Genomic DNA, 27,459 nt, shown 5'->3' with positions numbered 1-27,459 from the left:
AAAAAACAAGAATAACTACTACCCATATAAAACAACAACACTACTACAATACAATGTTACTAGCAAATATTAGATTAAAACAATTCATGTATCATTAATGTTACTATTTTTTTTGTTGAAATGTATCATTAATGTTACTAGCTAATACTATTAGATTAAAACAATTCATGTATCACTAATGTTACTAGCTACTATATAATATTCTAGTCGGTGGCTTGCGCATGTCTTTAATGTTTCAAATTTTTTTCGACGTATTATGTTAGTTTGATTGTTAAGAAATGTTGTCTTGATTTTATACGTTAATGTATGAAAAAAGTAACTCGATCCGCCGATTTTCATGGAGAACAAATTGTTTTTGTGTATAGTTTGGTATCCAGTAATATCCAAACCGCTTATGATGGTTTGGTTAGTAACCAAACCAAACCATGAGCGGTTTGGTAACGGTTTGAAAAATCACTAACCAAACCATGAGTGGTTTGGTAACGGATGCCACAAAAATACCGGATACCGAACCAACGAACACCCCTATCTTTTACCAACCTAATAACCTGGGGTGCCTATAAAATTTCGTGACCATCTTCTCCAAGAACCCTAGTGAGCCCCTATGTATGATGTATCAAGAAATCAGCACTAACAGTAAACACCTTCTTCTCCAAAAAAACTCCTGACTATTTTGTATTCTTATGTATTTAGAAATTTAGTGATTTCTTCTCCAAAAATCCCTAATGATTCCTTATATATCGGAACCATCTTCTCCAAACCATAATGATCCCTTATGTACCAAGAGAAGAGTGAGATTGATTGGTATCTAGACAGAGAGAGGGAGAGTGAGACCGATTGAGATCTACAGAGAGGGAGGCCGAGATAGAGACAGTGAGAACTTCACAAATAGATGAGGTGGGTTCAATTTGATGAACAAATAGATAGTTTAATTTCAATGGAGCTTTACAGATCAAAGAGGTGAGTTAATTTGATGAACAAAAGAGGTGTTAATATCAGTCAAACTTCATAGATCAAAGAGGGAGTTTAATTTCATTGGAACTTCACAAATGAAAGAGATGAGTTTATCTATTTATATGATTCATCCATGAATGGAATTTCTATCCATATTTGTTGTTATATTGAGTCTATTAAAGAGGTGTTAATATCAGTGGATCTTCACAAATCAAGGTCAATAAAGATTCATTCTGGAATAGAGATTGAGAGAGAGACCAGTTTTAGAGGGAGATAAAAATCGAGTGAGAGATACCAGTTTCAAAGGGAGATAAAAATCGAGAGATAACACAGGACGATGAAAAGATTTGTGAGAGGCGGTTTGGTTGTTTAGGCGGTTTTGAATGGTTGCAATTTGGTTTCCAAATTTTTTTAGAAACCAATTCCCCTATTATAGTCGGTTGTGAGTTTCCAAAAGTGAGTTGGTGAATAAACTATATATAGGGGGGTTAAGTGCCATATCACAATCATCAACACAAGCAACAACAACTCTTCTTTAGAGAGAGCTAAAGAGAGAGAGCAAGTGAGAGAGAAATTTTTTGTTCATAGTTTTGAGCGGTGTTAAATTTCTCGGTCGTCGAAGATTTAGTATAGAAGGTTAAATTCTATACGGTACCATCTTGGGACGAACTTGCGGGTTGTGTGAGTCGTCTTCATCTATCCTTCAATAAAGATTTCTTGTTCGCTCGAGGACGTAGGCTTTAAAGCCGAACCTCGTAAATTCTGTTTGCATATTTAGATTTTGACTTAGCTTTTCGATTAATCTTCATAATCGGATCAATTTCTAGGATAGGTTCGATAGCTTCCGCGACTTTTAATTATAACAATTGGTACCAGAGCCTTGTTGAGATTGAGCGAAGGGAAGATGGGATCGAGAAGTGGTACGGTCAAATCAAGGAAATATGAGATAGAGAAGTTCAATGGGAAAAACGATTTTTCTTATTGGCGGATGCAGATGAAGAATCTGTTAATCTCGCAGAAATTACACAAGACGTTGACGGGAAAGAAACCAGGAGATATGTCAGATGAGGATTGGGAAGAGTTAGATCTCGAAGCACGGGCTACCATTATGTTGTGTCTTGAGAGGGACGTGGCGTTCCTAGTAGACGGAGAAACAACGGCGGCGGGTGTGTGGTTAAAGCTAGAAAGCAGTTTCATGACGAAAACTTTAACGAATCGGGTCTACTTAAAATCCAAATTATTCACATGTAGAATGGAAGAGGGTTCTTCTATTCAGGAATATGTGAATAGGTTTGACAGGATTATCTCAGATTTGAAGGATATTGATGTTAAGGTTGAGGATGAGGACCAAGCCCTCATATTGTTACTTTCATTGCCTAAATCCTATGAGAACCTTGTTCAAACTTTGATGCTTGTTGGTGATAGTCTAAGCATGGAAGAGACGAGAAATTCGCTATTAGCGGATGACCTTCGTAAGGTTGCTGCTAGCAGTATGGCGTCGGGTGGAGTAGACAAAGAACAAGCACAAGGGTTGTTTGTAACGAGGGGGAGGAGTAATGAAAGGAGAAAGGGAAAGGGCGGGAAATCTAGATCCAAATCTAGAGGCTCTTTCAAGAAAACGTGCTTTAGTTGTGGTGAGCTTGGCCACTTTAAAGCGGCTTGTCCAAAGAGAAAGTTGAAGCAAAAGAACGAAGGCTACAAGGAGAAACAAGAGATGCAAGAGGCGGGATATGTGTCAGAAGAGGCGGACGAATGTTTCTCGGTGATAGAGGTGTCTGAGAAGATCTTCGATAAGTGGATGCTTGATTCAGGGGCGTCACACCATATGTGTCCAAATAGGGAGTGGTTTACTACCTATAGGAGTATAGATGGTGGTACAGTTATACTGGGTGATGATAGTATATGTAAAACTGTAGGACTCGGAACAATACGGATCAAGATGCACGATGGAGTGGTGAGAACATTGACGGACGTAAGACACATACCCGATTTGCGGAAAAATCTAATTTCCCTTGGTGTGTTGGAGCGGAACGGCTGTAAGATAATTATAGAGAATGGCTCCATAAAAGTCGTTAAGGGTTCTTTGGTGGTAATGAGAGGTACTCGTTACGGTAATTTATACAAACTTTTGGGGACAACAATTACGGGAGATGTAGCAGTAGGAATCAGTGGAAGGGATCCAACGGCTAGTACGAGGCTTTGGCATATGCGCCTTGGGCATATGTCAGAAAAGGGTCTATCTTTGATGTGCGGGAAAGGCTTGTTGAAGGACATGAAGAAGCCTTGCATGGAGTTTTGTGAGCATTGTGTGTTCGGGAAGGCACACAGGGTGACGTTCTCTACAAGCAAGCACAATAGCAAAGAGGTATTAGACTACGTACACACCGATGTCTGGGGACCGGCAAAGTTACCTTCCAAGGGTGGTTCCAGGTATTTTGTTACATTCGTTGATGATCATTCGAGATTTGTCTGGCTTTATTTTCTGAAGCATAAGAATGAGGTATTCAACACATTCCTGGTGTGGAAAGCAATGGTTGAGAACAAAACTGGTCGAAAGCTGAAGACGTTAAGGTCGGATAATGGGACCGAGTACACGGATGGGGCATTCAAGGAGTTTTGTAATCAGGAAGGCATTGTGAGGCACTGGACAGTAGTAAACACACCTCAACAGAATGGAGTCGCAGAGAGATTGAACCGTACACTACTTGAGAAGGCTAGATGTATGCGCTCCAATTCGGGATTAGGCGTAGAATGGTGGGCAGAATCTGTTGCTACAGCTTGTTATATTGTGAACAGGTCTCCACATTCTTCTTTAGATGGCGGCATACCTTACGAGGTGTGGTCAGGTGAACATGCAGATTACGGGAGACTTAAGGTTTTCGGTTGTACGGCCTATTACCATGTTAAAGGTAACAAACTTGACAATAGAGCAAAGAAGGCAATTTTCTTAGGATATGCTACAGGAGTCAAGGGTTATCGGCTATGGTGTACGGAAGACAAGAAGTTTGTAATCAGCAGAGATGTGGTGTTTGATGAGTCATCTATTGTAGCTATGGCGAAAGCTACGGTGCCTAATTGTGGTGATGTTGGGTCTACTAAAGCTCAAGTAGTGGAAGTAGAAGCCGAAGACCAACGGGTTTCTTGGAATCATGATCAGGTGGAGCATCAGGATAATACTCAGGATGAGAAAATTGATGAACCCGATCATGAGGAGGTTCAAGGGGAAGGTACACAAGTTTTACAACAACAACAGCAGGATGTTTCGGTACACACTAGGCCGAAACGGTTATATAAGCCGGTACAGAGGTTAGGGTCAGACAAACCTCTTAGGCATTATGGGCAGGCAAATCTTGTTGAATATGCACTCTCGGTGGAAGACGACGAGCCGGTCACCTTCAAACAAGCTATTACCGCGGAGGATAGAGAGAGTTGGTTGGTTGCTATGCAAGAAGAGATGGAGTCTCTTCACAAGAACAAGACATGGGAGGTTGTCCCATTGCCCGAAGGTAAGTCTGTTATTGGTTGTAAATGGGTGTACAAGAAGAAAGAGGATTCTTCCGAAATCAAGGGTACAAGGTATAAGGCAAGACTAGTGGCCAAGGGTTATGCACAGAAAGAAGGGGTCGACTACAATGAGATTTTCTCACCGGTCGTGAAACATACTTCTATTCGGGTGCTATTGAGTATTGTTGCTCACAGGGATCTTGAGCTGGAACAACTCGATGTTAAAACCGCCTTCTTGCACGGTGATTTGGAAGAAGAAATTTATATGGCTCAACCTGAGGGATACAAGGTTGAGGGTAAAGAAAATCAAGTATGTCGTTTGAGGAAGTCTCTTTACGGATTGAAACAATCCCCTCGCCAATGGTACAAACGATTTGATTTTTTCATGCTAAAGCGTGGTTTTCGCAGAAGTGACTATGATTGTTGTGTATACATCAAGAAGCTTCGCGAAGGTGACTTTATTTATCTCCTTTTGTATGTGGATGACATGCTTATTGCTTCTAAAAGCATGGTGGAGATAGATAAGTTGAAATCTCAACTCACTCAAGAGTTTGAGATGAAAGACATGGGCGCTGCAAAGAAGATACTGGGAATGGAGATTAAGAGAGAGCGGTCAAGTAAGAAACTGTACTTGAATCAGAAAGGTTACATCGAACGAGTAGTTTCTCGGTTCGGGATGCAGAATGCGAAGGCGGTGTCAACACCTTTGGCACCACACTTCAGGCTCTCGGGAAAACAATCTCCCACTACTACGGTGGAGAAGGATCATATGGATCGTGTACCGTATGCTAGTGCAGTTGGCAGTTTGATGTACGCTATGGTGTGTACTCGTCCAGATATTTCACAGGCGGTCAGTGTGGTTAGCAGGTTTATGGCAAACCCGGGGAAGACACATTGGGAAGCTGTGAAGTGGGTCTTGAGGTACTTGAAGGGTACTGTTGATACGGGTTTGTGCTTTGGTGGAGACACATGTCAGGTAAGCGGTTATGTTGACTCAGATTATGCTGGCGATCTAGATAGAAGACGATCTACTACTGGTTATGTATTTAGGGTACATGGTGCTCCAGTTAGTTGGTGATCGATGTTACAATCTACAGTTGCGTTATCTACTACGGAGGCCGAGTATATGGCTATGGCCGAGGGTATGAAGGAAGCATTGTGGTTGTGGGGTCTTCTGGATGATCTAGGGATTAAGCAGGAGTGCGTGGATGTATGGTGTGATAGTCAAAGTGCGATCCACTTGGCGAAGAATCAGGTCCATCATGCTCGTACTAAGCATATCGATGTCAGGTATCACTTTGTACGAGATGTCATAGAGGAAGGTGGTGTTTCTCTCATGAAGGTACACACAGATGAGAATCCCGCGGACATGTTGACTAAAGTGGTGACGTGTAGCAAGTTTCAGCATTGTCTGGAATTGCTACAAATCAGCTCGTGTTAAGTTGCCCGAAAGGGCGTAATGGTGACAAGATAAACTTTATGTGAAGGATTGGTAGAACTACGGTAGGCTTGATCCTGTAAAAGGGTACGTAGGCAACCATGGTCATATGGTGCAGTCGGATGAAGTTACAAGTAAATATATCTTACAAGGAGTATCCTGGTGTTCGTCCAAAATTTGAAGTATATCAAATTGTGTACGAGGTGGAGAATTGTGAGAGGCGGTTTGGTTGTTTAGGCGGTTTTGAATGGTTGCAATTTGGTTTCCAAATTTTTTTAGAAACCAATTCCCCTATTATAGTCGGTTGTGAGTTTCCAAAAGTGAGTTGGTGAATAAACTATATATAGGGGGGTTAAGTGCCATATCACAATCATCAACACAAGCAACAACAACTCTTCTTTAGAGAGAGCTAAAGAGAGAGAGCAAGTGAGAGAGAAATTTTTTTTTCATAGTTTTGAGCGGTGTTAAATTTCTCGGTCGTCGAAGATTTAGTATAGAAGGTTAAATTCTATACGGTACCATCTTGGGACGAACTTGCGGGTTGTGTGAGTCGTCTTCATCTATCCTTCAATAAAGATTTCTTGTTCGCTCGAGGACGTAGGCTTTAAAGCCGAACCTCGTAAATTCTGTTTGCATATTTAGATTTTGACTTAGCTTTTCGATTAATCTTCATAATCGGATCAATTTCTAGGATAGGTTCGATAGCTTCCGCGACTTTTAATTATAACAAGATTTATGTTTCTTTCTACCCATTTAACAGATTCACCATTAGTAATTGTGTTCCAATTTGGGTTTAGATTTCATCAATTTGAGTTTAGATTTCATCAATTTAGGTTTAGATTTATGTTTACAGTCATGGAAGTTTGAGAGAGAGAAGCACAAGAGACGGAGAGAGATAAGCACGAGGAGAGAGAGCGTGTTTTCGGATGCGTGAGAAATCGGTTTGTCCATGTATTTGGTGAGAAAAAATTTCAACCCTTTTGCCAACCTTTTTTTCTCACGAGAAATCGATTTGCTTACTCATTAGCTTTACCAAACAAATAAAATTTGATTTTCTCGAGAAAACGGTTTTCTCAGCCATGTTTTCTCACGTATCAAACGGACCCTAAAAGAAATAGATTTAAAAAGGAAAACATATCTAACTTCCTCTTCTTCATCATTACTAATACAGATGATGTGGAAAATTTGTTTCTCCCTAACCAACATGAAAAATAACCTTGTAATTCTTGATTGATTCCTTGTTCTTGGTGCAATGGAGAGTTGAGATGAGTGGAGGACGTACCTGTGAAGATATTGCGACGTTCAAGTCAATTCAGTGTACGTATAAGTCAATAAAATTATAAAGACTAAACCTCCTCCCCTTATCAGGAAAACTTGTGTGATTTTTATAGGTTGGTGAGGTGGCTTCCGCCACCATTAATGGATAGCCACGTAGAACGGTCGTACAAAGAAATAACCACTGATTATGATCGTATCTTTTGTCAATAATGACTCTAATTAGGGAAGTGGATATTGGCGTAACTGGGCCTTCCTTAGAACCGTCATTCTCTCGGGCAAGTGTCAAGCTGACATCTGCAGACCTCCCTATTCTATCTCTCCGGTAAGAGCAAGGCTGAAGGGCAAAGGTTACCCAGATCCATCTGTTAATTTTCTTTTATGTTGTAACAGAGCTCAAGGTGGCAAGGATACTCGTGTCGACTTCCCTATACTTTTCTGGTTAGAGTAAAATTTAGGTGGTAGAGTTGACTCGGATTCCACCTCTTTGTTAGCTATATCAAAAGCTCGTTCTTTGTAAATGCGAGTAAAGCTACCACGTACTGCTCAGGTCATACCCTTTTAGAATTAACGAAAGCTGCGTGGACACTTATGGTAGTTTCGATGAATCAAGTGGCATCTATCTCTACAAAAAGAACAAGTGGAAATAAATAAAATAAAAAATAAAAGTTGATGGGTTTGCATTTTATAATGTCCCCTGATGGTAATAGTAATAATTAACAAAACACCCATACGAAAGGGATGGATTGCCGAGGTATCTTATTTATTTTAAAACAACAAATAAGACTGAAAGGTTGGTACTCAAGAAAAACAACAGATACAAAATTTCAAAAGAAAATGTGAGTTTTGTCAAACTTCTCAAGGTAACAAAATTTATTTTCTTCATCTACTCTCATCTATAATCACCAATTTCGCCAACCACCGCCACTGTTCTCTCACTCTCTCTCGAATTGAAACTCTTGGTTTCAGCGTGATAGAGAGAAAGAAGAGGTAATTGGAGGCGGTAGAGAGAAAATAGAAAGATCAAGCCAATTTGTCGACGACCCTTAACTCCGTAGAAAAAAATGTTAGTGGGGAGTTTCCGAGAATCAAAAATGTTTGAGTCAAAATTAACCATTCAAAACTTTTGTTCCAATTTGAAATCCTACATTAAATAATAAGATGATATTATACAATGTAAAATATAGAAGTATAGAATATTAAAAATATAAAAATTATAAATTACATAAATTAAAACCAACTAATAAAAAGGTGAAATAAATAAATGATAACATGGCATGGGGCATGACAATTAACCACCATTGGAGAATTTAAAAAAAAAAATCTTTAGGTTTAACATAAAAAAAATCTTTATTGTGCAATACAAAACTTCTTTTCCTTTAAAAAATGGGAAATTACGTGTACATGTTGAAGTTGAGGTAACAAAACCTGAACTTTTGATGCCGACATAATAATTTATAAAGCCCTTCTTATTTTTCTCATTTCTTCTCTAATTATTTGACACTCCAACTACCAAACGGCATTTATCTTAATATTCCAAGAATATTCCAACAAATCTAATTCGTTAGCTTCTCCCTCCATTCACTTTCTGCCACGTGTTTCCTCGTTTTTAGGCTTTGGACCATTTGCACATATTTTCCTAGGTTGAAAGATAATTATAAAAACAACCTCATCTTGAAATTTGAGTTTGGGGGATCCTTGTGTTCATCATATAACATATATAGAATATAAATGGAATAAATTCTCAAATAAATAAAAATAAATAAATAAATGGAATAAACAATATAATTATTGCCATAAGAATATATTTACTCTTACCTTTTTAGTTACAAAATGTTGCATGTACTTAAAAACGTATATGTTATGAGTTATGACGAGGCTTTCTATCTATATAAATTTTGGTGAAGCTTTAGTATTTATATGTTATGATCCATTTTTTATGATGTTTTTAGTTTGTGTTTGATATGTTTTGATGTATATATTTGATGTTTTCCTCTATGTTTGTGATCTTTTCTAAATTAAATCTTCCAAATAATTGTTGGGTTCGTTACAAATTGTCGTCTCAACGAGACAAACAGATCACGTGATAAAGAATGAAAAGGAAAAACGGCAATAAACAAGCTGCATTTGTTCAAAGTAAACAACAATTTGCTCAAGGGAAATAACAGTTTGTTCAAGTGAATCTTTAGTTTGGTAGATACACAAGTACTTTTATCGACTGCACACGGTAGAAATTGAATAACTGGCGTGAAAAAAATGAAAAAATGGCTAGGAAGAAGATAATCTAATTAAGAAACAGTCTGGACAAAAAAATCAACGAAAAAAACTACAAGAGTACATTAGAAACAACAAAACTCTAACAAAAAGTACTTCAGAAAAAAATTCACTAAACAAAAGTCGGAAAAAAAACAGTGAAAAGATGGTCACTAACAAAGGAAAGATACAAAACAATAAAAAAAACAGTGAAATAACGGTAAGACAGTGAAAAAAAAACAGCAAAGAACAATTGAAATGACCGAACAAACATTCTTATAAAATTTAAAGACAACGTTTAATATGGGGTGGATATGCACAAGACTTAAACGTTAGGCGCTTGTTTTATTTTTGTTCTTTTGGTAATTTTAGACTTAATGGCCTATCCAACAATTAAAACATTTTTTTTTTTTGATGAGAGATCCAACAATTAAAACATAATGATTTCTTTTTTACTATTATCAATCTTTTCTTTTTGCCCAATATGCAATAGCCTATACTCTATTCAACTATTATAAGGAGGTTATGGTATTAAATACATGATGGACTTAAATAGTAGAATACTGAACATGATTCTGAAAAGTTTTGGAGTAGAAAAAGGTCACTTTTGATTGCTATTGGATAGATTTCCTTTTGCATAAATCAATAATTAAAGGAATTGTTTAAGTTAGCTTTAAAAAATGTTATTGGTTATGAAAGTAGTCAATGTCAAGGTTGTAGTTTCTCTTTTTTTTCACCCTAAATATATATTCTTGGTCGGGTAGAGTTTCATGCTTGTTCTTTCAATATTATAGTAAGATGGTAAACCACAATTTTGAAAAATCAAGCTCACAACCTTGTGAATTTCAGAGAAAATGTATGAGGCTACTGCCTACCCATCTTCGTCGTGGAATTGAGTTTGGGGGTCGTTTTTGTTCTAAGCTAAATAATGAGCTGAATAATCCAATATTTTTTCAAAAAAATAAATTTGGACATATTGATTTGATTTCTCACACATTGAAAATGAAAATATTATACTACTGAAATTTTATAGCAGACTCTTGAACCTGTAAGTGTATTAGATATATAAATTGTTATTTGGCTCTGTCAATGACGTCGACCACATACCGAAGGTTGATGTGGCCATCATGGTGTTACCCGTTGTGTCAGACAAATTTTCTTTTTTACATAGCCTGCTAACGGGTGTCTGCTGGATTAGTCTTCTGCCTGTAGTCGATCGCACTTTTCATCCCAAATAACATTTTTCACACCATGGTATCTAGCAAGCCTTTAACCGTTAATGCAAGCCATGATGTTTCACCAAAAATTTGACCTAGTGTGAAGCTATTATTGGTAAACTATCTACCTATATATATATATATACACACACACAACACATATTACTTCCCCACAAAGCAACGCAGTTGAAGGTTCTTGTGTAAGCCCTAAAAAATATATTGTGTTTCCCAAAGAATACAAGTATGATTTTTGAAGATAAAAGTCATACTAATAGTTCATGTCTGGTACAAAATGATCATCACCTACAAAGCTATGGTGGTGGTTTTGTACCAGCTGATGAGGGTAATCTCTCTTCATCTCCTCTTCATCAAGATATTCAAACCACCACCACCTCCACCACCCTCGTTGCGGCTATCTCTGCCGGAAGCAGTCGTCTGGCAGCTCCTGATCAACAATCATCTTACTCTAATGCCATCCTTTATGGTTTATCTGTTTTGAAGGAAGAAGTTCATCAATTACAGTCTCTGGTTAATGTTGCCATAATTCAACCACATCATCATCAACAACAACAACAACTTCACCATCTTCATGAACAACCTCATGATGATCAATCTATATCTTTAGCTATATCAGCTATGGGTTCTCAAGTTCAAGAAATCAGTGCCACTGCTTCTTCAATGATGTTCACTATTCAAAAGTACTTAAGTACTCAAAGTAATTATCCTAATATCAATACAAGCACTACCCATGATCATCAATTCCACCAAGTTCTTCATCCTCCTCTTCAACCTCCAAATTATCATGACCATATTGGTCTATCATCTTCTCAACCTAATGATCATCATGACCACCCTAGTAATGTTCATGTAGGAAGCACAAATGGGGACCGTAGCTCTTTCTTTATATCCGATAACGAACATATACCCCATGATAACTATGTTAACAATATTCATCATCATAACAGTTCTAATGGAGGCAGTAACACCATTGCCATGAACAACCACAACAATATCAACAACAACAACAACAGAAAGATGATGGGAGGAGGTATTGGACTACTACTCCATGAAGATGATGAAAATGAAGTTGAAAATAAAGAAATCTTAGATGATTTTTCGCCGGAAAACTATGAGATTATCGAATTAGAAGCGACCGATCTCTTAGCTAAATACACACATTATTGTCAAGTATGTGGGAAAGGATTCAAACGAGACGCGAATTTAAGAATGCATATGAGAGCTCATGGAGATGAATATAAGTCAACTGCAGCATTAAGCAACCCAATGAAGAAGAATATTACTAATATTAGTTCTTCAAGTAAAAATAACTCTAAGTTGGTACCAAGAAAATATTCATGTCCACATGAAGGATGTAGATGGAATAAAAAACATCCAAAGTTTCAGCCATTAAAATCAATGATATGTGTGAAGAATCATTATAAGAGAAGTCATTGCCCTAAGATGTATGTCTGTAATAGATGTAATCAGAAGCAGTTTTCAGTTCTTTCAGATCTGAGAACTCATGAAAAACATTGTGGTGATCTGAAATGGCAGTGTTCTTGTGGGACAACATTCTCTAGGAAAGATAAGCTTATGGGTCATTGTTCTTTGTTTTTTGGTCATACTCCTTCTGGTACTACTTTGATTACAAGGCAACCAGAAAATTTTGATCTTCATACTGGACAATCTTACTAAATTAGTGGATCAATGAAACTACAATGACATTAATCATAGACTAAGGTTTGTGTTTCTTCATCTGAAATTTGAATGATTTTTGTGTAATTTTGGTCGTTATATATGTTTGTTTTTATCGATCCAGCTACTGGAGTTAATCTTAAAACAATAAATTCGTCTACATTGGGAAACTGAGTTTAAATTCAATAGAGTGAGTTCGTGGTGGCTTCAACAAAGTTAACTGTAACTTCATGCGCGATGGAAGCCGAAACAAAAGCTACTAGACTAGCAATGAAAATAGTGTCAGATTTACATCAATACCATTTCTTAGTGGAGGGTGATGCTCAAACTGTTATTGAAGCTTGCAAATCAAAAGAAGATAAAATGCCGTAGAAGATTAGGCCATTTATAGTGGAGATCAAGAAGGAAGCGCTACATCTACAAAACTGCATCTTCTCACATTGTCTAAGAGAAGCAAATAAAGTTGCGCACCTTTTAGCGCGATCTATTTTTAATTTGAATCATGTATCTAACGAGGAGTTAACTCAATCTCTATTTGTATTTTGGGTCAAGTGGTTATTGATTAGGCTCCCTTGGACTCTTCGATTCAAAATTAATAAAATAAGGGAAGTGCCTAGTTTCATTAAAAAAAAAAGAAAAATTCAATAAAGTGAGAATAAATCAAAGTGTTAAATTGTTGCTATCACACCTTATACTATATGTATCAATGAAAGGAGTACTACTACTATTGCTTAAGTTCTATGAGTTATTAATGAAGTACGGACAATTTCCTCGTAAATGAAAAAAGATATTGAAGTACAGATAATTTCATGGACATGTTGTACCGAACAACTGCATGTTCTCAAAAGAATAGTCAAATTTATAGGTAAATCAGATATCTGTCCACTGAAACTGAAACGACAAAATGCTTTACTTCAATGTGATTTTGCTAAAAACATCTGGTGTTATTTCAACATTGAATCCTCAAAAATTGAACCTCTAGAAGAATAAAAAAATTCGTGGACATGAGCCAAAAATTGTTCATCTTCCCAGTTATTTTATGGATGATATAACAAGGTGTAAATTTCAATTTCAATGGACAGATATATAAGCAAATGGAATTTTGACCCAGATTCAAAATTTCCCGAGGTCCCAAAATAGTATGAACAATTATCATCAGAAGCAGGCTCAGGTGAAAAGCCCCACACATGCCGGGGGATCCCTCCTCCCACTCAATTCTACAAAATCAACGTCGATGTTGCTTTCAAAAATTGTATGGAGAAAGTTGGAATTGGCTTAGTCATTCGAGATCACAATTCTCTAACAATCAAGACCAAAAGGAGAAACAAAAGCAATCTTAGAAGGAATGCAATGAGCACAACTTTTCAACTTAAATCAGATAAACATTGAAAGCGACAATCAAGTCATCATTTATTATCTTTAAGGTAAACGATCCAGCCCTCATTGGACATCTCAAACAACTCTGAAGAAAATTGAAGCCCTCAAGAATTTGTTTACTGTACATCACTTAAAATTCTCATACTGTAATAGGAAAAATAATGAGATAGCTCATAAACTAGGAGTATTACTAAAGTCTCGTCCTGTAAAGACATGGTCCAAAATACCCCAAACAATACTCCGTTGTCACTTTTTGGTTTTTTCTATGGTATTTACTTTCGACAAAAACAAGACAATCTTTTGTGGAAATCTTCACATTAAGTAAGTGCATTTTGTCAACATTTGGTTGCCCAAGTGGTTGAAATTGTTGACATAAACTCCAAAACCTTGAGGCTTCATGTTTGATTCCCACAGTAGATGGAACCTATGGTTATTGAACTCGGGTTATTAAGAGTATAAATAATAAGTTTGTTGGGCTTTAGGCCTCTTTATTATGTTGGTGAGTTTTAGGTCTCTCATTTGTAGTTTAACTTTGGCGGTTATCGTGCTTATCACATCTTGATGATGTATCAATGCCTTATAATGACTAACGTAGAACGTAGTCCATTTAAAAAAGAAAAGGAAACAAGTGTGTTTTTTAACAAATTTTAATCATTTTAATTAGTGGTAAAAATGAGTAAGTAGCGACCCTTATGGATAACCCAGGGTCGTGACCGACAATTTAGGGTCCATGGTCAAATTTTAATCAGGGTTTCTTTTAGATCTTAGCTACGAAATACATTACACAAGAAGTAATAAATACAAACTTAAAATAATTTACCTTTAAAATACTTTATTACGTAACTGATGAATCCGAACTCAATGAATGGTGGTTTTATATGATTGGTCTAACATTTTTCCGAATAAAGATTTTATTGATTTGCATATATAAGCTTTTATTCGAAATTAGGAACACGACTTTGCCTTTTTCACAATCCAAAATTAGAGTCCAACTAGGTTAATTTGATAGAGAGTGGAAGAATATTGTAAAGATTTGCATGAAAGAGATGAGATTTGCAGATATAAAGAAGGGGAGAGAGAATATTGCAGAAATAGAAATTTGCGTGAAAGAAAAAGAAATGAAATTTGCAGAGAGTGAAGAGACACAATTTAGAGAGAATTTGTGTATTTTCTACTACGCAAGTGTTACACTAAATTGTTTGAGCATCAAAATTAGAGCTAATTAAACTCATAACCTAAATTGTAGTAGAGATTTGAAACATTGTCATAACATGTATGGAGAGTTGGTTATCATAACTAAGCAAATCATTACCAATGCGATGTGTCATGTTTACCCTACTTACGAGTTGAGAGAATCCCCAACTTACCAATTGAGCAAATCCAAGAAACACAATTACCAGCTAAGCTACTACATTTTTGTTGTCTAATGATCAAGGTGTTCAATATTAATACAATTATGTCAACACTTGGTTGCTCAAATGGTCCATTGGGTTGACATAAACTCCAAAATCCAAGAAGTCAAAAGTTCGATTTCCTAAAAAAATAGAATCCATGATTAGTAAATTTAGATTATTAAAAAGTATATATAATAAGTTTGTCGGGGTTTAGTCTCTTTAAGTCTTAGTCAATATTCTAAAAAAGAACTAAGACTAAACTAAAAACCAATAAACCTCTGAATGGGCCTTGTTCAGGGTGCACGATCCACATCCCCCATGACATGGACCTGATAACCACAAAATACTAGATACCTGGGAATGCCCACATTTTTATAGGCCGTAACAATTCAGCTGTAGGTAGTAAAATATCGAAGTAGAAATTGACTACTTGACACCCTAATGCTGGTCTAGAGGTAGCAAAAGCTGGCTACATGATGTCGACATAATCTTCCTATTAAGTAACTCAGAAATACTTCTGACATACCAAATTACTAATATTGTTATTTTTCCTCTCTCTTATTATTCAACATTTATCAGCTTTCTCGAGTTTTTTTTTTTGTTGAAAGCAGAGTTCTCTATGTACATGTTCATTCTCTTTTGTTATTACTTTTTGTTGAATTCAATATGTCCCCTTGTGTTCCTCTTTTCGGCATTGGACCGTGTAAACATTTCTTCTATTAATAGTAAGGACCACATTGTCTTGAGATTTGAGCAGGCACTTAATAATATGTCTGTTAAACTATTAGTATAAGTTAGGTTTTATTAGGTAGTTGGTACTAAAAATTAATTAGAACAAGTTGATGGTTAGAATAATAAATAATCTTAATAGTGAATATGAGTATGAGAAGGTTACTAAAAGAATCCATTTTCTATTGCTATTAGATCTATTTTTACTGCACAAAACCTAGATATGAAATGGTTGGTAAAGTAAGGTTAGGTCAGACATATATGAAAGAATTGAACTAGTAGTAGATTTGATAGAAATAACCATATAGTTGTCATAAAACAACATAAAATGTTGAAAAATGCCCTAACCACCAAACAAGCTTACCTCTTTTGGGTTGTTTTACACTATGAATTACCTGAGATGATTACACAAGTTGGGACTAGATAATTCAAAATATGTAACTAATAAAATTGGAGGAGGGACGGTTGTGTTTGTTCATATTTGGATTGTCTAGTTCAAACAAATTAGGAACCTCATGTTATACTCAGTATTCAATTTGGCAGACTCTCCACTGTCTTTAATAGGATTGGTTCGTCTTAATTCTAGTGAAATAGTCTAGATTCAGTCTTCACCAAGCCAGGATGGTCAGGATCCAAACTTGAGACAACCCTTGAACGTCTCTAAGAAATAAATTTTGAAAAGTGTATGTACTTGTCCCAGAAATTGGAGGTGAGCAACGGGCGGCTGAACTGAATGGTTTTTGGACCGAAAAATTAATCAACTAATCCCGATATAGTTTGGCTTTGATTTGGTGTTTTGAAAACCATTCATGTTGAACCGGAACTATATAATATACTAATATTAACACTTGAGAGGAATTGTAAACAAATAACTCTTACAAATTCCAGTCAGTAGTAGTTTACAGATAGATTTTAAATTTGATTCTTTCAACAAAAAAAAAATTTGAACTTCATTGTTGTTGTTTAATTTCACTTTTTTTTTATGCTTGATTTGGTTAATTGAGTTTCACCCAACTGAACTCAATCGAATAAAACTAAACCAAACCAAACGAAATCGGTTTACAATTTTGAATAACTGGTTAAGAGGCGCCTATTTAGCTTCGATCGAATATATTACAGTCTTCATCAACCCAAATCACGATCTTTTAGAGTATAAGGTCGGACATGATGTCGAAATAGAAAGCAAAAGGGTTCATCAAAAGGTTGACTTAGTACGTAGCTTGGTAGATTACAAATATCTATATAATAAAGAGCAATGATTCAATGAGCTCAAGCTCATATAGGAAAACATGAGCTTGAGCTTATTGGCCGTTGATCTTCTTTGATCAAACATGGGCTAAATAGTACAACTGTACTCTAAAAACAATAAATTAAAAGTCACGTTTTGTCTACTAATTTACAAAAATTGCCACAGTGCAATTCTCCTTCTCCCATTCGCCTCCCTACCCTTCAACTCTCCGTCTCCATTTGGATCAAACCAAAGTCTTCCTGAAAACTCATTCCCCACACAGATTGTGTTTGCGGTTAGGCGTTATAATCCTTGCTTTATTTGCAGTGATCCTAAGATTCAAACTTGTAATTTTGGAAAGGGTAACTTCAAATGATTCTTAAAACCAGTATACCATGTTGTTAACTCTGATTTTGATTTTGATGAAGAACAACAAGAACAAGAGAAAAAAACAGAGATGAAGAATTTGATACTGATAATATCTTCACTTGTAATAATGAGTACATATGTACTATTTAGCCATGTCCCTCTTTCTATCTCTCTTGTTTCTCTCTCTATTTCTCAATCTTCAACCTTGGAAAATGGTTGGAAGGTGTCATGAAATGAAGAAAGGATGACGAGGAAGGCAGGAAGTAGCAAAGCCGGTCAATTTCCGATAGGAAGAATTGCTTGATTTCTCTAAGTCGGTGCCAATGCTCTAATCTATCTTGTTGTTGTTCTTGAATACCTTGCAAAGGGTTTGGAGTTGGCTAGAAATATAGCATGAGATAATAAGAACCAGGAATAGTTTCAAGGCATATTTAATTAGCTGTGAGGAATGATGAAGAATTGAGTAAATTACTTGTTGCAGTAATGATTGCTAATGGTGGAGTTATGCCTAATATTCATAATCTTTTGTTGCCTAAGAAGACAGAAACTGGATCTTCCAAATCTTCTCGTGGTGCTGATGATGTTAGTTAGGGTTTCAAATGATTTATCTTCCATCTTATCTTTTTAGGGTTCATACTGTCCGTAGTAAATTTCCCACATTTCAGGTTTTAGGCGATTTAGATTCAAAAAGAATTTGGAAGAGTTTAGATTCAAAAAGAATTTCTGTATCATTTCTTGCAAACAAGTGAGAGAGAGGGAAATGGATTTTGTAGTTAAGACTTTGGTTTGATCATGGAGAATTGCAGGGTGGGGCGAAAGTACGGGAGAATTGAACGGTGGCAATTTTGTAAATTGATAGACAAATGTGACTTTTAATTTATTATTTTTAGAGTACAGCTGTACTATTTATCCCTTGTTTGATCTAAGAATATCAACGGCCAATAAACTCAAGCTCATATTTTCCGATATGAGCTTGAGCTCATTGAATCATGGCTCTACAAAAAAATAATAACTAATAAAAATCTCTTTCTCTCAATAAATTATAACAATAAATTTCGTAACATTTTATTGATACAAGTGTCCTTGTCCTAGGGTACGGGATATACCCTAATATATATATAACACAATCGTGTTTTTTCGTACTCATTAAAAGATAAAGACTGACCGAATTTTCATCTTGGATTTCACGATCCAACAGTTGGAGTACAAAAGGAGTACAAAAATTACGACAAAGAAAAACATCTGCCCCTAAAATTTTTCCATTGACTATATAGCTTGGAATATTATATAAAGAGGATAGCTCTCCCCCACAAACAACCGAAGTGGGGATTCAAGTAGTGTTTGCTGAAAAAAACATGAATTCTGCAGGTAAAAACTATACTCCAGGTAGTTCATATCTGGTTCAAAATACTAATGAATTTCTACAAACTCATCACCTACAAAACCATGGTGGTGGTTTTGTATCTTCATCTCCTCTTTATCAAGATATTCAAGCCACCATAGCTGCTGCCGGCGCCACCACTAGCTCTGCCGGAAGTAGTAGTGGGACGGCTGCTGAACAGACATCTTGTTATAATGCTATCCTTTACAATCTATCTGTTTTGAAAGAAGAAATTAATCAATTACACTCTCTGGTTAATGTTGCCACCATCCTACCCCATTATCATCATCTTCAACAACTTCATCTTCTTGAACAACCTCATGATGATCAATCTGTAGCTATATCAGCCATGGGTACCCAGATTCAAAAAATCATTGTTACTGCTTCTTCAATGATGTATACTATTCAAAAGTACTCAACTTTAAGTACTTCTGCTAATTCTCCTCCTAATATCGATATGGGCAACCATGGTCACCAATTCCAACAAGTTTCGCATAACGATCACGATCATATTGGTCTAGCACCTTCTCAACTTAGTGGTCATAATGACCATCACAATAATGTTCATGTAGGAAGCGAAAATGATGGTCGTGGGTCTCTATTTGTACTCGATAACGAATATACACCGTACAATAACTATGTCGACAGTATTCATCATCGTCATAACAGTTCCAGTGGGATCAAAAACACCATTGCAATTAACAACCACAAGAATATCAATGGAAAGATGGTAGGAGGAACGGGATTATTACTCCATGAACATCATGATAAGGAAGTTTTAGATGATTTTTCCCAAGGAGACTGCAAAATTATCGAAATAGAAGCAGCCATTCTCTTAGCTAAATACACACATTATTGTCAACTATGTGGGAAAGGATTCAAACGAGAAGCGAATTTGAGAATGCATATGAGAGCTCATGGAGATGAATACAAGTCAACTGCAGCTCTAAGCAACCCAATGAAGGATATTAGTTCTTCAAGCAAAAATGGGTCTAACTCTGAGTCGATACCAAGAAAATATTCATGTCCACATGAAGGATGTAGATGGAATAAAAAACATCCAAAGTTTCAGCCATTAAAATCAATGATATGTGTGAAGAATCATTATAAGAGAAGTCACTGCCCTAAGATGTATGTCTGTAATAGATGTAATCAGAAGCAGTTTTCAGTTCTTTCAGATCTAAGAACTCATGAAAAACATTGTGGTGAACTGAAATGGTTGTGTTCTTGTGGGTCAACATTCTCTAGGAAAGATAAGCTTATGGGTCATTGTTCTTTGTTTTTTGGTCATACTCCTTCTGGTACTACTTTGATTACAAGGCAACCAGAAAATTTTGATCTTCATACTGAACAAATGCTCTACTAAGTTAATAGATCGAAGAAAGGGTGATAACGACGAAAATTGATCTGGTTAGTTTCTTTCGTTGTCTGAAATCTGAATATGATTTCTGTGTAATTTTTGTTGTTTCGTATGCTATTAAGTTTTATCTATCTAATGGAGTGGTATCTTAAAACAAATTCTTTGATTCAATGCCCTTTGTTTTCAGCTCGAAAGTAAGTTTAAATTCAATTGTGAAAGAAAATTATTTTCAAGATCTGATATAAGTTTTACGAATTATTTTCAAGATTATAGAATAGAACATTGAATTAATCATTAAGATTACTTTTCTCAAGTCTGATTACTAGGGAGTCAAATATACTTTTTCTGTATTTTATTGCCATGCGGACATTATAACAATTAGTTTTTTCTATTTTAATAACACTATTTTTCCTCTATTAAGATCGCTTTTATTTTCCATAGAAGTACCGATGATGACTACTCATTTATATATCGGACATGTGCTAAAAACAATTAACAAAAAACAAGTCAGAATCGTATACAATAAACCCCTATTTCTAGCAGACAGAAAATTGATCAAATTGTGGTTAAAACTGCTTATATCCAAAATCATTCTGTCCATTGAAACCTCAACTATTTTTTCTTCCATTGTGCTTCATGAGATAGCAGTTCTTCCTACCCTTGAACATGAAAAGAAGCTACCTGAACATGCCGATTTTCAGATTTCCCTGATTTATCATCAACTACTATCAAAATTTGCGGAGAAAGAAAAGGGGGGAAAAAGGAAAATTATAAAATTTTCTGATTTATCACCTATCAACAGCCGAAGTAACCCTTTGCCTGATCATGGACTCTGCTGCGTGTACTGATGCCTGTGTGCCTGTGATTGTTATTTTCCTGGCAAAGAAGGAAAAAAAGAAGAATTAGAAACATAGATTTATATGATCAGCCTTCAGCAGATAAACTGCTTGAGAGTAGTGCTGCTATTACCTGTCTGATGTACCAGATATGAAATCGCCGCGGTCAGATATCTTTATCCTGGCACCACTAGCCTGAAAAAAAAAACGGGTTAGATCAAACGAAGAACAGAAACATCGGGTTTAATGATTTAGAGGCGTCGGATAATTAAAATGTGATTGGGTTTCTTCTGGTACTAACATGACTAATCTCCATTATATTTCTTCCACCACGACCCACAACAAGTCCAATGTGCTCATCAGCAACACCAATTATCATTGAGTTGCTCCGGTATTCCTGAGATACAACATGTAAGCTCGTCTGACCTCATATAAATAAAAAGCAGCGGACTGGGCTACCATCAAATATTTGTTTCAAATATAAATATGAAGAAAAGGAGAAGAGAACTAACCTTCTTATTCTGGTATCGTCCCCTAGAGGTGTTCTGTTCATAGTTTATTGTGTTGTACGCTACTGTTCCACCAGAAGGAACCAAATAGCCATATGGAGAACCGTGAAAACCAGAAAAGTTAACGCCTAACAAGTTCAAATCAAATGAAATAGTATAAAGCATCGATTTTCACTTTGTTATTTTTCATACTATATATAATACCAGCAACCATAAATTATGCAATTCTTTCCGTATGGTACAGGAGATTTTTTTTTGGTAATACAATTAAAGGGCATGTAAGACGTATGAGTTTTTTGGTAACACAAATAAACGGCATGTAAGACTTACAAAAGGAAGATCTTTTGCAACTAGATGACATTCCAAACTTTTCATTTTATTTATAGCTATAATATTAACCAGAAGACCATAGTTCATGTCATTTTGTCACCATCTCTTCATCCTTGGGAGTTCTAGATACTGTATCCCTTAGCCTTAATACCTCTTTTAGAACTGTTTCAATTAAACCCCCTTTATACCATATCATCAGGTCTGTGCTATCTATACTCCTTATTCTAATCCTCTTGGTGAAAAGAACATGGATAGGAGCAATACGATCTAGTGAATGATAAAGCAGAAAGAAGGTAAACCATCATCTCTTGGTACAGTTGAAATAAAGCAGTCAATTTCCTTCTGTATCTCTTCCTTGTGATGTACTAAAATGTCAAAAGAGCTAGTATGCTGAAATATGTACGTGACACTTGGTTCAAGTTTCAATGAAGGAGTGGATTTTTTCAACACATTCCTCAATTTGGTTCTTCACAATCTTCTTTAACAAAACACTAATAACCTAGCCCACTAGCTCGATGAATAAGAACGTAAGCATGAATATGAACCCAATGAATAACCAAATAAACCCAGAAGAAAGTGCCTGGGTCCTATAAGCAGCCAAAGGAAACATGGATAGGATTACGAATGTCACGAACCAATACCTGCATATGAAAGTGGAGCATTCATAGATTGCGAGTAACGAGCATCTTCCATAAGCTTTGTCAAAATCAAGAATATAGCTCGCATTTGCTCCTCTAGAGTCCCAGTTACTGTCACCAGCCTATCATTCAAACCAACATAGGTCTGATCTTGAGGGGATATTTTGATGCCAGCTTGAGAATCTTCAATAAATGACCTGAACAGAGAGATAACATGGATATCAGAACGTGGAAAATAAATCATCCGTCTTGGAAGTTCAAGTGAAAGCAGCAACTCAGTCTATTTGGAAATAAATAAATAACAATAAATACACAAATAATTCATCCAGGATGGAAATGCTTCAAGTGAACACAGTAACTCATCTCTGATTTAAATGAATAAATAACTATAATGAACAAATAAATACGCAAACAAGGGAATTTGTTGGTTAATGGGAAAGGTAGGCTATTTGCCATCAGATAGCATGCCAGTAAGCTAAGTTGTATCCCCCACTCTTTACTTCGTCATTCCCCCACTCTGAAGTCTGAACTCCATCGATGACTTCTTTTGAGGCATTTGGTAACCACTTTTACATACGACACCAACGTAACAAGATAGCCCCAGGGCCTCAACCAACAACCACAGACCACTATACCGTGTATATTGATTGTCAGTTTCCATATGTGTGACACGAAAATCTCTACACAACTGACCTACCCCTGTAGTCAGAACTCTAAAGTAGTTCAATGCCTATTCCAGATGGAACCAAGCATTTAACCAAAACAAACATCAGTTGAAGTACATAGACCAAACACGAGCATGTAAACTACTGTCAGCAGACCACTATAGAGGTTGAAAACATTCTGTTGAAAATGATCCAAGACTTTTGGGACAATCAAATCGAAGTAGGAAACAGCATTCCTCATGAGCAAATTCATAAAAGCAAGGAATGTCAAATCATGTTATTCATAAATCTGAAACTGTGGATAAGCAAAAAGTGAACGAATGAAGCTTTACTTTATAGTATCTCCACCCTTTCCAATTATGCCGCCACATACGCTATTTGGAACAATTAGTCTCACTTTTGATCTTACATCGTCTCCATCTTCAGCATGAACCTATCAAAAACAAGAACGAAACAGAGCTTCAATGCATAATAGGTTGAGAGAACTTCTCAAGTAGTAGATAACAAGAAAAGTAACATCACGATGATTACCTCACCCAACAATTTGGAAAGGATAAGCTCTATTGCCCCAAGTACTTCGCTGGAAGACCCAGAAACCATGACTATCCTATCAGAAGTTCCTGGGAAAAACTCATTATTCCGTGACAATTGAATCCGTGCTCCTGACTGTGATTGAAACTCGGTGATTCTCGAACCACCCTTTCCAATGACAGACCCCGCTGCAGTATTCGATACAAGGAACCTAATATATGTCGGCTTCTCCTTATCATCTGAAACAAGAATATAATTCACAAGTATTTACACGTGAATTAAATAAGGCAGTATCATGTGTGGATGCATTTATTCATGATGGAACGTTTCCATATTATCTCTATGGGTTCATTATGAAGACGATCAAAGCTGATTTTTTTCGCATCACGATGACTATCCACGTCCGTGTGATAATCCTTAAGAAAATCTGAACATTCTTGAAAAGATCGACCCTATTAAAAGCTTTTGTACTTCCAGAGAAGGAGATGGTGCATAGAACCGTAAGAGACCAGTAGTTTATAAACTTCAGTAGTTCAGTAATGAAACAGAATATCTGTTGTAGATTGAAAATGATCTCTTATTCTTGCAACTAATAAATTCAAATTAGGCATATTTTGCGTCTTGGAAATTAATAATTGACACGACCAAAAGAAAAGCAAAACTTTTACGCGTGTCTCTCCAGTGTCCAGAACCATCAATTAAAACCAATGATTGTGAATTTGTGACAGTATTCCCCTCAAACACTACCAATATGGTCTACATTTTCTTGTTTATGTTTTCCTTTTATAAGATATACATTTTCATAATCTTAAGACCGTACTCATAAATATTGTGATCTATGAAAGTGATTATTCAAGATTGACTCACTGAAAATTCCTAGGCTCATGGGACTAAATGCTATAGAGCCTACAACAATGAACTCATCTGAATGAAACCTGCCTTGAAATTCCAATATCAAACATTATTAAAACAGATTCTATAGTATAGAGAGTTCATTTTCAGCACTACAGAAAGGAAAAGGCGCAAAATCCACATTATTCATGATAGAAATTAATGTCAGATTGAAAAAACAATACAATTGAAGAGTAAATTAAGCAATACATTCATATCTTCTTCTTTTTCTCTGAAGAAGACAACGAATTCATTGATATCGGAACTATAAGAAACTGCATGTATCCAAATAATCAATTTCCACACATCTAATCGATCAACAAATACAAGATAGTGATTTCTAGTCAATGTATAAGGGGTTTCAGTTCAAGGAGAACAAAAACTGCATTTGTAGTTTGGTAAATTTTAACATACAGGCGAAGAAGCAACGTTATAAAGTAATCGGAAGTGAAAAGTTGAATTCTATCAAGAGATCTATCATTGTCTTTGACAAACGAAACATTATCACGCGTCACAGATCTCAGTAACAAAGAGATGCGAAGAAGAAGATGAAGAAAGATGTTTTACCTGAAGTTGGAGATTTAATGGCTACTGAACGCTTCGTTGGAGCTTCGTCTGAAGAAATGTTCGACGATTCTGGCGATTCCATGCTTTTTTTCTTACTTCTCGAAACTCAATACCAGTGAAGAGAGAGAGAGAAAGAGAATTCCAATTTCAGTTTATGCGGGTGGCTAAAAAAGAAGTATAGAGAGAGAGATAAAGTCTAGAGAGTTAAAAGAGAGAGAAGCGTTCACAAGTTGCAGCGTCGTCTACGAAGGCCGTGCATCTGTTGCCTCTTCTCGTTTGTTTCTCTCCAGCACGTTTAAGGTGCACTAGTGATAGAAAAAGAGAAATCTGGACCGGGCCCAATAAGAAAGACTTGGAGGGGCATGGGTACCCGCGGACGGGTGGAACGGGTATGTATAATGAGGTAATTAGTAGAAAGGTCAAAATAATATTGAAAATGAGTAGAAAAGCACAAAACATTTGAAAATTATTATTGAGGTCAAAAAGTGTGCAAATACAATAATACCCTTTTTTGTCACTTTGTGTAACTAAATTCTTTTATTTTTCTTTAAACTTTAAATCGATATAACTTTTGTTTGACATGTCGGATTTCTATAAAAAAATATATATTTAGAAATGATTTTTCATTAGCTTTCTAACAAGATCCACTTTCAATACTTTCTTTCAAAAAAAAAACCCAAAAAAAACGGCGTTTTTTCCTTTACGTTTTTATGCAAACGTGTTTGCAAAATGCAAACGTGTTTGCAAAAATCTGTTACGCAAACGTGTTTGCAAAAATCTGTTACGCAAACGTGCTTGCAAAAATCTGTTACGCAAACGTGCTTGCAAAAATCTGTTACGCAAACGTGTTTGCAAAAATCTGTTATGCAAACGTGTGTTTGCATAGTGTAAACTGCAAACATGGTTTGCGACAAACTATTCTGCAAACATGTGTTTGCATAATGTAAACTGCAAACTGTTTGCAACAATCTGTGTTGCAAACATGTGTTTGCATAGTGTATGTCTTAGTCAATAATTATCGATAATATATATAGCGAACTAAATGCGTTAGTTTTTATGAAATACTAAAAACTAACTTGAGGTAGAAATCACTTTATATAACATTGATCATCATTGCTGTAACAAGCTTCTTATAACATTTGAAGTAAAGATTGATAATTTAACTACCAAAGAAGGTGTCGAGATCAATTTCGTTTCTTATAATGTATCCATGTAAGAATTTTCCTATTTTAAGTCTAGCTGATCGAGAACAAGCTATTAGGAAACTACTTATTGTTGTTGAAGTGGGTATAACTTTTTCGTTGTTCATTCTCCGAAGAAGATCCAAACATTAATCAATGTCACTTTCTCAAACCGTACCCCGTGATCATCGAATTCCAAGAGACAATACCCTTTTTAGGAACCTGCTCGAAAACCTTTCTAGCCATTCCAAACACCCACGTTTTCCATACATATCGACAAGAGCATAGCTAATAAACCCATCCAACTCGAATCTTTTCTAATGAAATTCTCATGGATTTCTTTTCCTCTTTCCAAATTCGAAAGTCTGGCACACGCAGAGAAAATAGTCGTAAAAATGTTACTGAATCAGGCTCGAACCCACCTTCATCTCGTCAAACAATTTCAATACTTTCTTAGACTTCCCACTTTGATAATAACAAGATATAACATTGTTCCAAGAAGCTACATCTCTTTCAGTCATTTCATCGAACAGTTTGGTTGCCGAATCAAATTGATTGCATTTTGCATACAGACCAACTAAAGATCTTGTTTGTGATTAATCACCCTACATAATGAAGTTTTCTTATTAGCACACAATAAATGAGTAAAACACTGAGGTATTTGATGAGATTAACAGATAATAATCAACCAAAACAATTAATGGGTAAAGTAAATCCCAGATTCATCAAAAATAGTTCTGGTAGTATCTCTTTAAAGAAAACTAACAAAATCTCAACTCTTTACAACTCTTCAACCCTAACCATCACTAAAAACATATTGGCTAAGCCAAAATCTGAACTTGATTCTTCAAAAATTTATCCCAACTAAGAAATCTCAAGTTTTCACCACTTACCAGGATCAACAAACAACCATTTCTAATCAGTTTTTTGATGGTGAAATAAGTCCCACAGAAGACGAATGAGAGATAGGAAAGTTTGATAACTGGGATTCCTCCAACTTCAAGAGGAACACAGATTTTCGAATTAGATGTCAATGGTATTTTGAACAGTTAAAGCCGAAGACAAAGCAAGTGAAAAACAATACGACCACAAACGAAAAAGGTAGATTAAGCTAAGAAGAAATGGATCGAATGGTTC

At 36.0% G+C, this 27,459-nt stretch overlaps 1 protein-coding gene, 1 long non-coding RNA gene and 2 pseudogenes across 7 annotated transcripts; 2 read left to right on the top strand and 2 right to left on the bottom strand.

Moving 5' to 3' along the window:
• The first annotated feature begins 7,383 nt into the window (after positions 1 to 7,383).
• LOC147558155 (uncharacterized) lies at positions 7,384 to 12,336 on the top strand (annotated as a pseudogene).
• Positions 12,337 to 17,186: 4,850 nt separating this feature from the next.
• LOC147558154 (uncharacterized) lies at positions 17,187 to 18,416 on the bottom strand. The gene is made up of 2 exons (XR_015235443.1): positions 17,906 to 18,416; positions 17,187 to 17,813 (listed from the first exon to the last, which is right to left on the bottom strand). It is a non-coding gene; the product is annotated as an uncharacterized LOC147558154 (long non-coding RNA).
• A 339-nt stretch (positions 18,417 to 18,755) lies between these two features.
• Positions 18,756 to 20,404, top strand: LOC147558153 (protein SENSITIVE TO PROTON RHIZOTOXICITY 2 pseudogene; annotated as a pseudogene). The gene has a single exon (XR_015234274.1). The product of XR_015234274.1 is annotated as a protein SENSITIVE TO PROTON RHIZOTOXICITY 2 pseudogene (transcript).
• Positions 20,405 to 20,579: 175 nt separating this feature from the next.
• Positions 20,580 to 25,494, bottom strand: LOC147558152 (protein BTR1-like). 5 transcript variants are annotated; one of them, XM_086659700.1, is made up of 9 exons: positions 25,142 to 25,494; positions 23,684 to 23,922; positions 23,485 to 23,585; positions 22,491 to 22,684; positions 21,523 to 21,584; positions 21,312 to 21,407; positions 21,144 to 21,205; positions 20,967 to 21,050; positions 20,580 to 20,881 (listed from the first exon to the last, which is right to left on the bottom strand). In XM_086659700.1, the coding sequence occupies exons 1-9, from the start codon at positions 25,221 to 25,223 to the stop codon at positions 20,872 to 20,874; spliced, it is 930 nt and encodes a 309-aa protein (XP_086515826.1). In that variant the 5' UTR covers positions 25,224 to 25,494; the 3' UTR covers positions 20,580 to 20,871. The 5 variants fall into 5 exon arrangements, with proteins under 5 accessions (XP_086515826.1, XP_086515823.1, XP_086515824.1 ...); XM_086659697.1 differs by having other exon boundaries at positions 21,523 to 21,647; positions 25,142 to 25,454; XM_086659698.1 differs by having other exon boundaries at positions 20,580 to 20,855; positions 21,523 to 21,647; positions 25,142 to 25,454.
• Between the last annotated feature and the right edge of the window lie 1,965 nt (positions 25,495 to 27,459).

This window comes from Eschscholzia californica, unplaced genomic scaffold (assembly GCF_041429995.1).
Source record: "Eschscholzia californica isolate CP2 unplaced genomic scaffold, dmEscCali1.0.p SCAF_2, whole genome shotgun sequence".
Lineage (NCBI taxonomy): Eukaryota > Viridiplantae > Streptophyta > Magnoliopsida > Ranunculales > Papaveraceae > Eschscholzia > Eschscholzia californica.
This window is presented reverse-complemented; position numbering and strand designations above follow the sequence as displayed.

Coding starts and splice junctions, on each gene's coding strand:
- LOC147558152 (XM_086659697.1), bottom strand. CDS start 25,223: ATGGAATCGCCAGAATCGTCGAACATTTCTTCAGACGAAGCTCCAACG. Junction 21,206..21,311: donor ATATAATGGAGATTAGTCAT/GTTAGTACCAGA, acceptor TTTTTTTTTCAG/GCTAGTGGTGCCAGGATAAA. Junction 21,051..21,143: donor ATATCTGGTACATCAGACAG/GTAATAGCAGCA, acceptor CTTCTTTGCCAG/GAAAATAACAATCACAGGCA.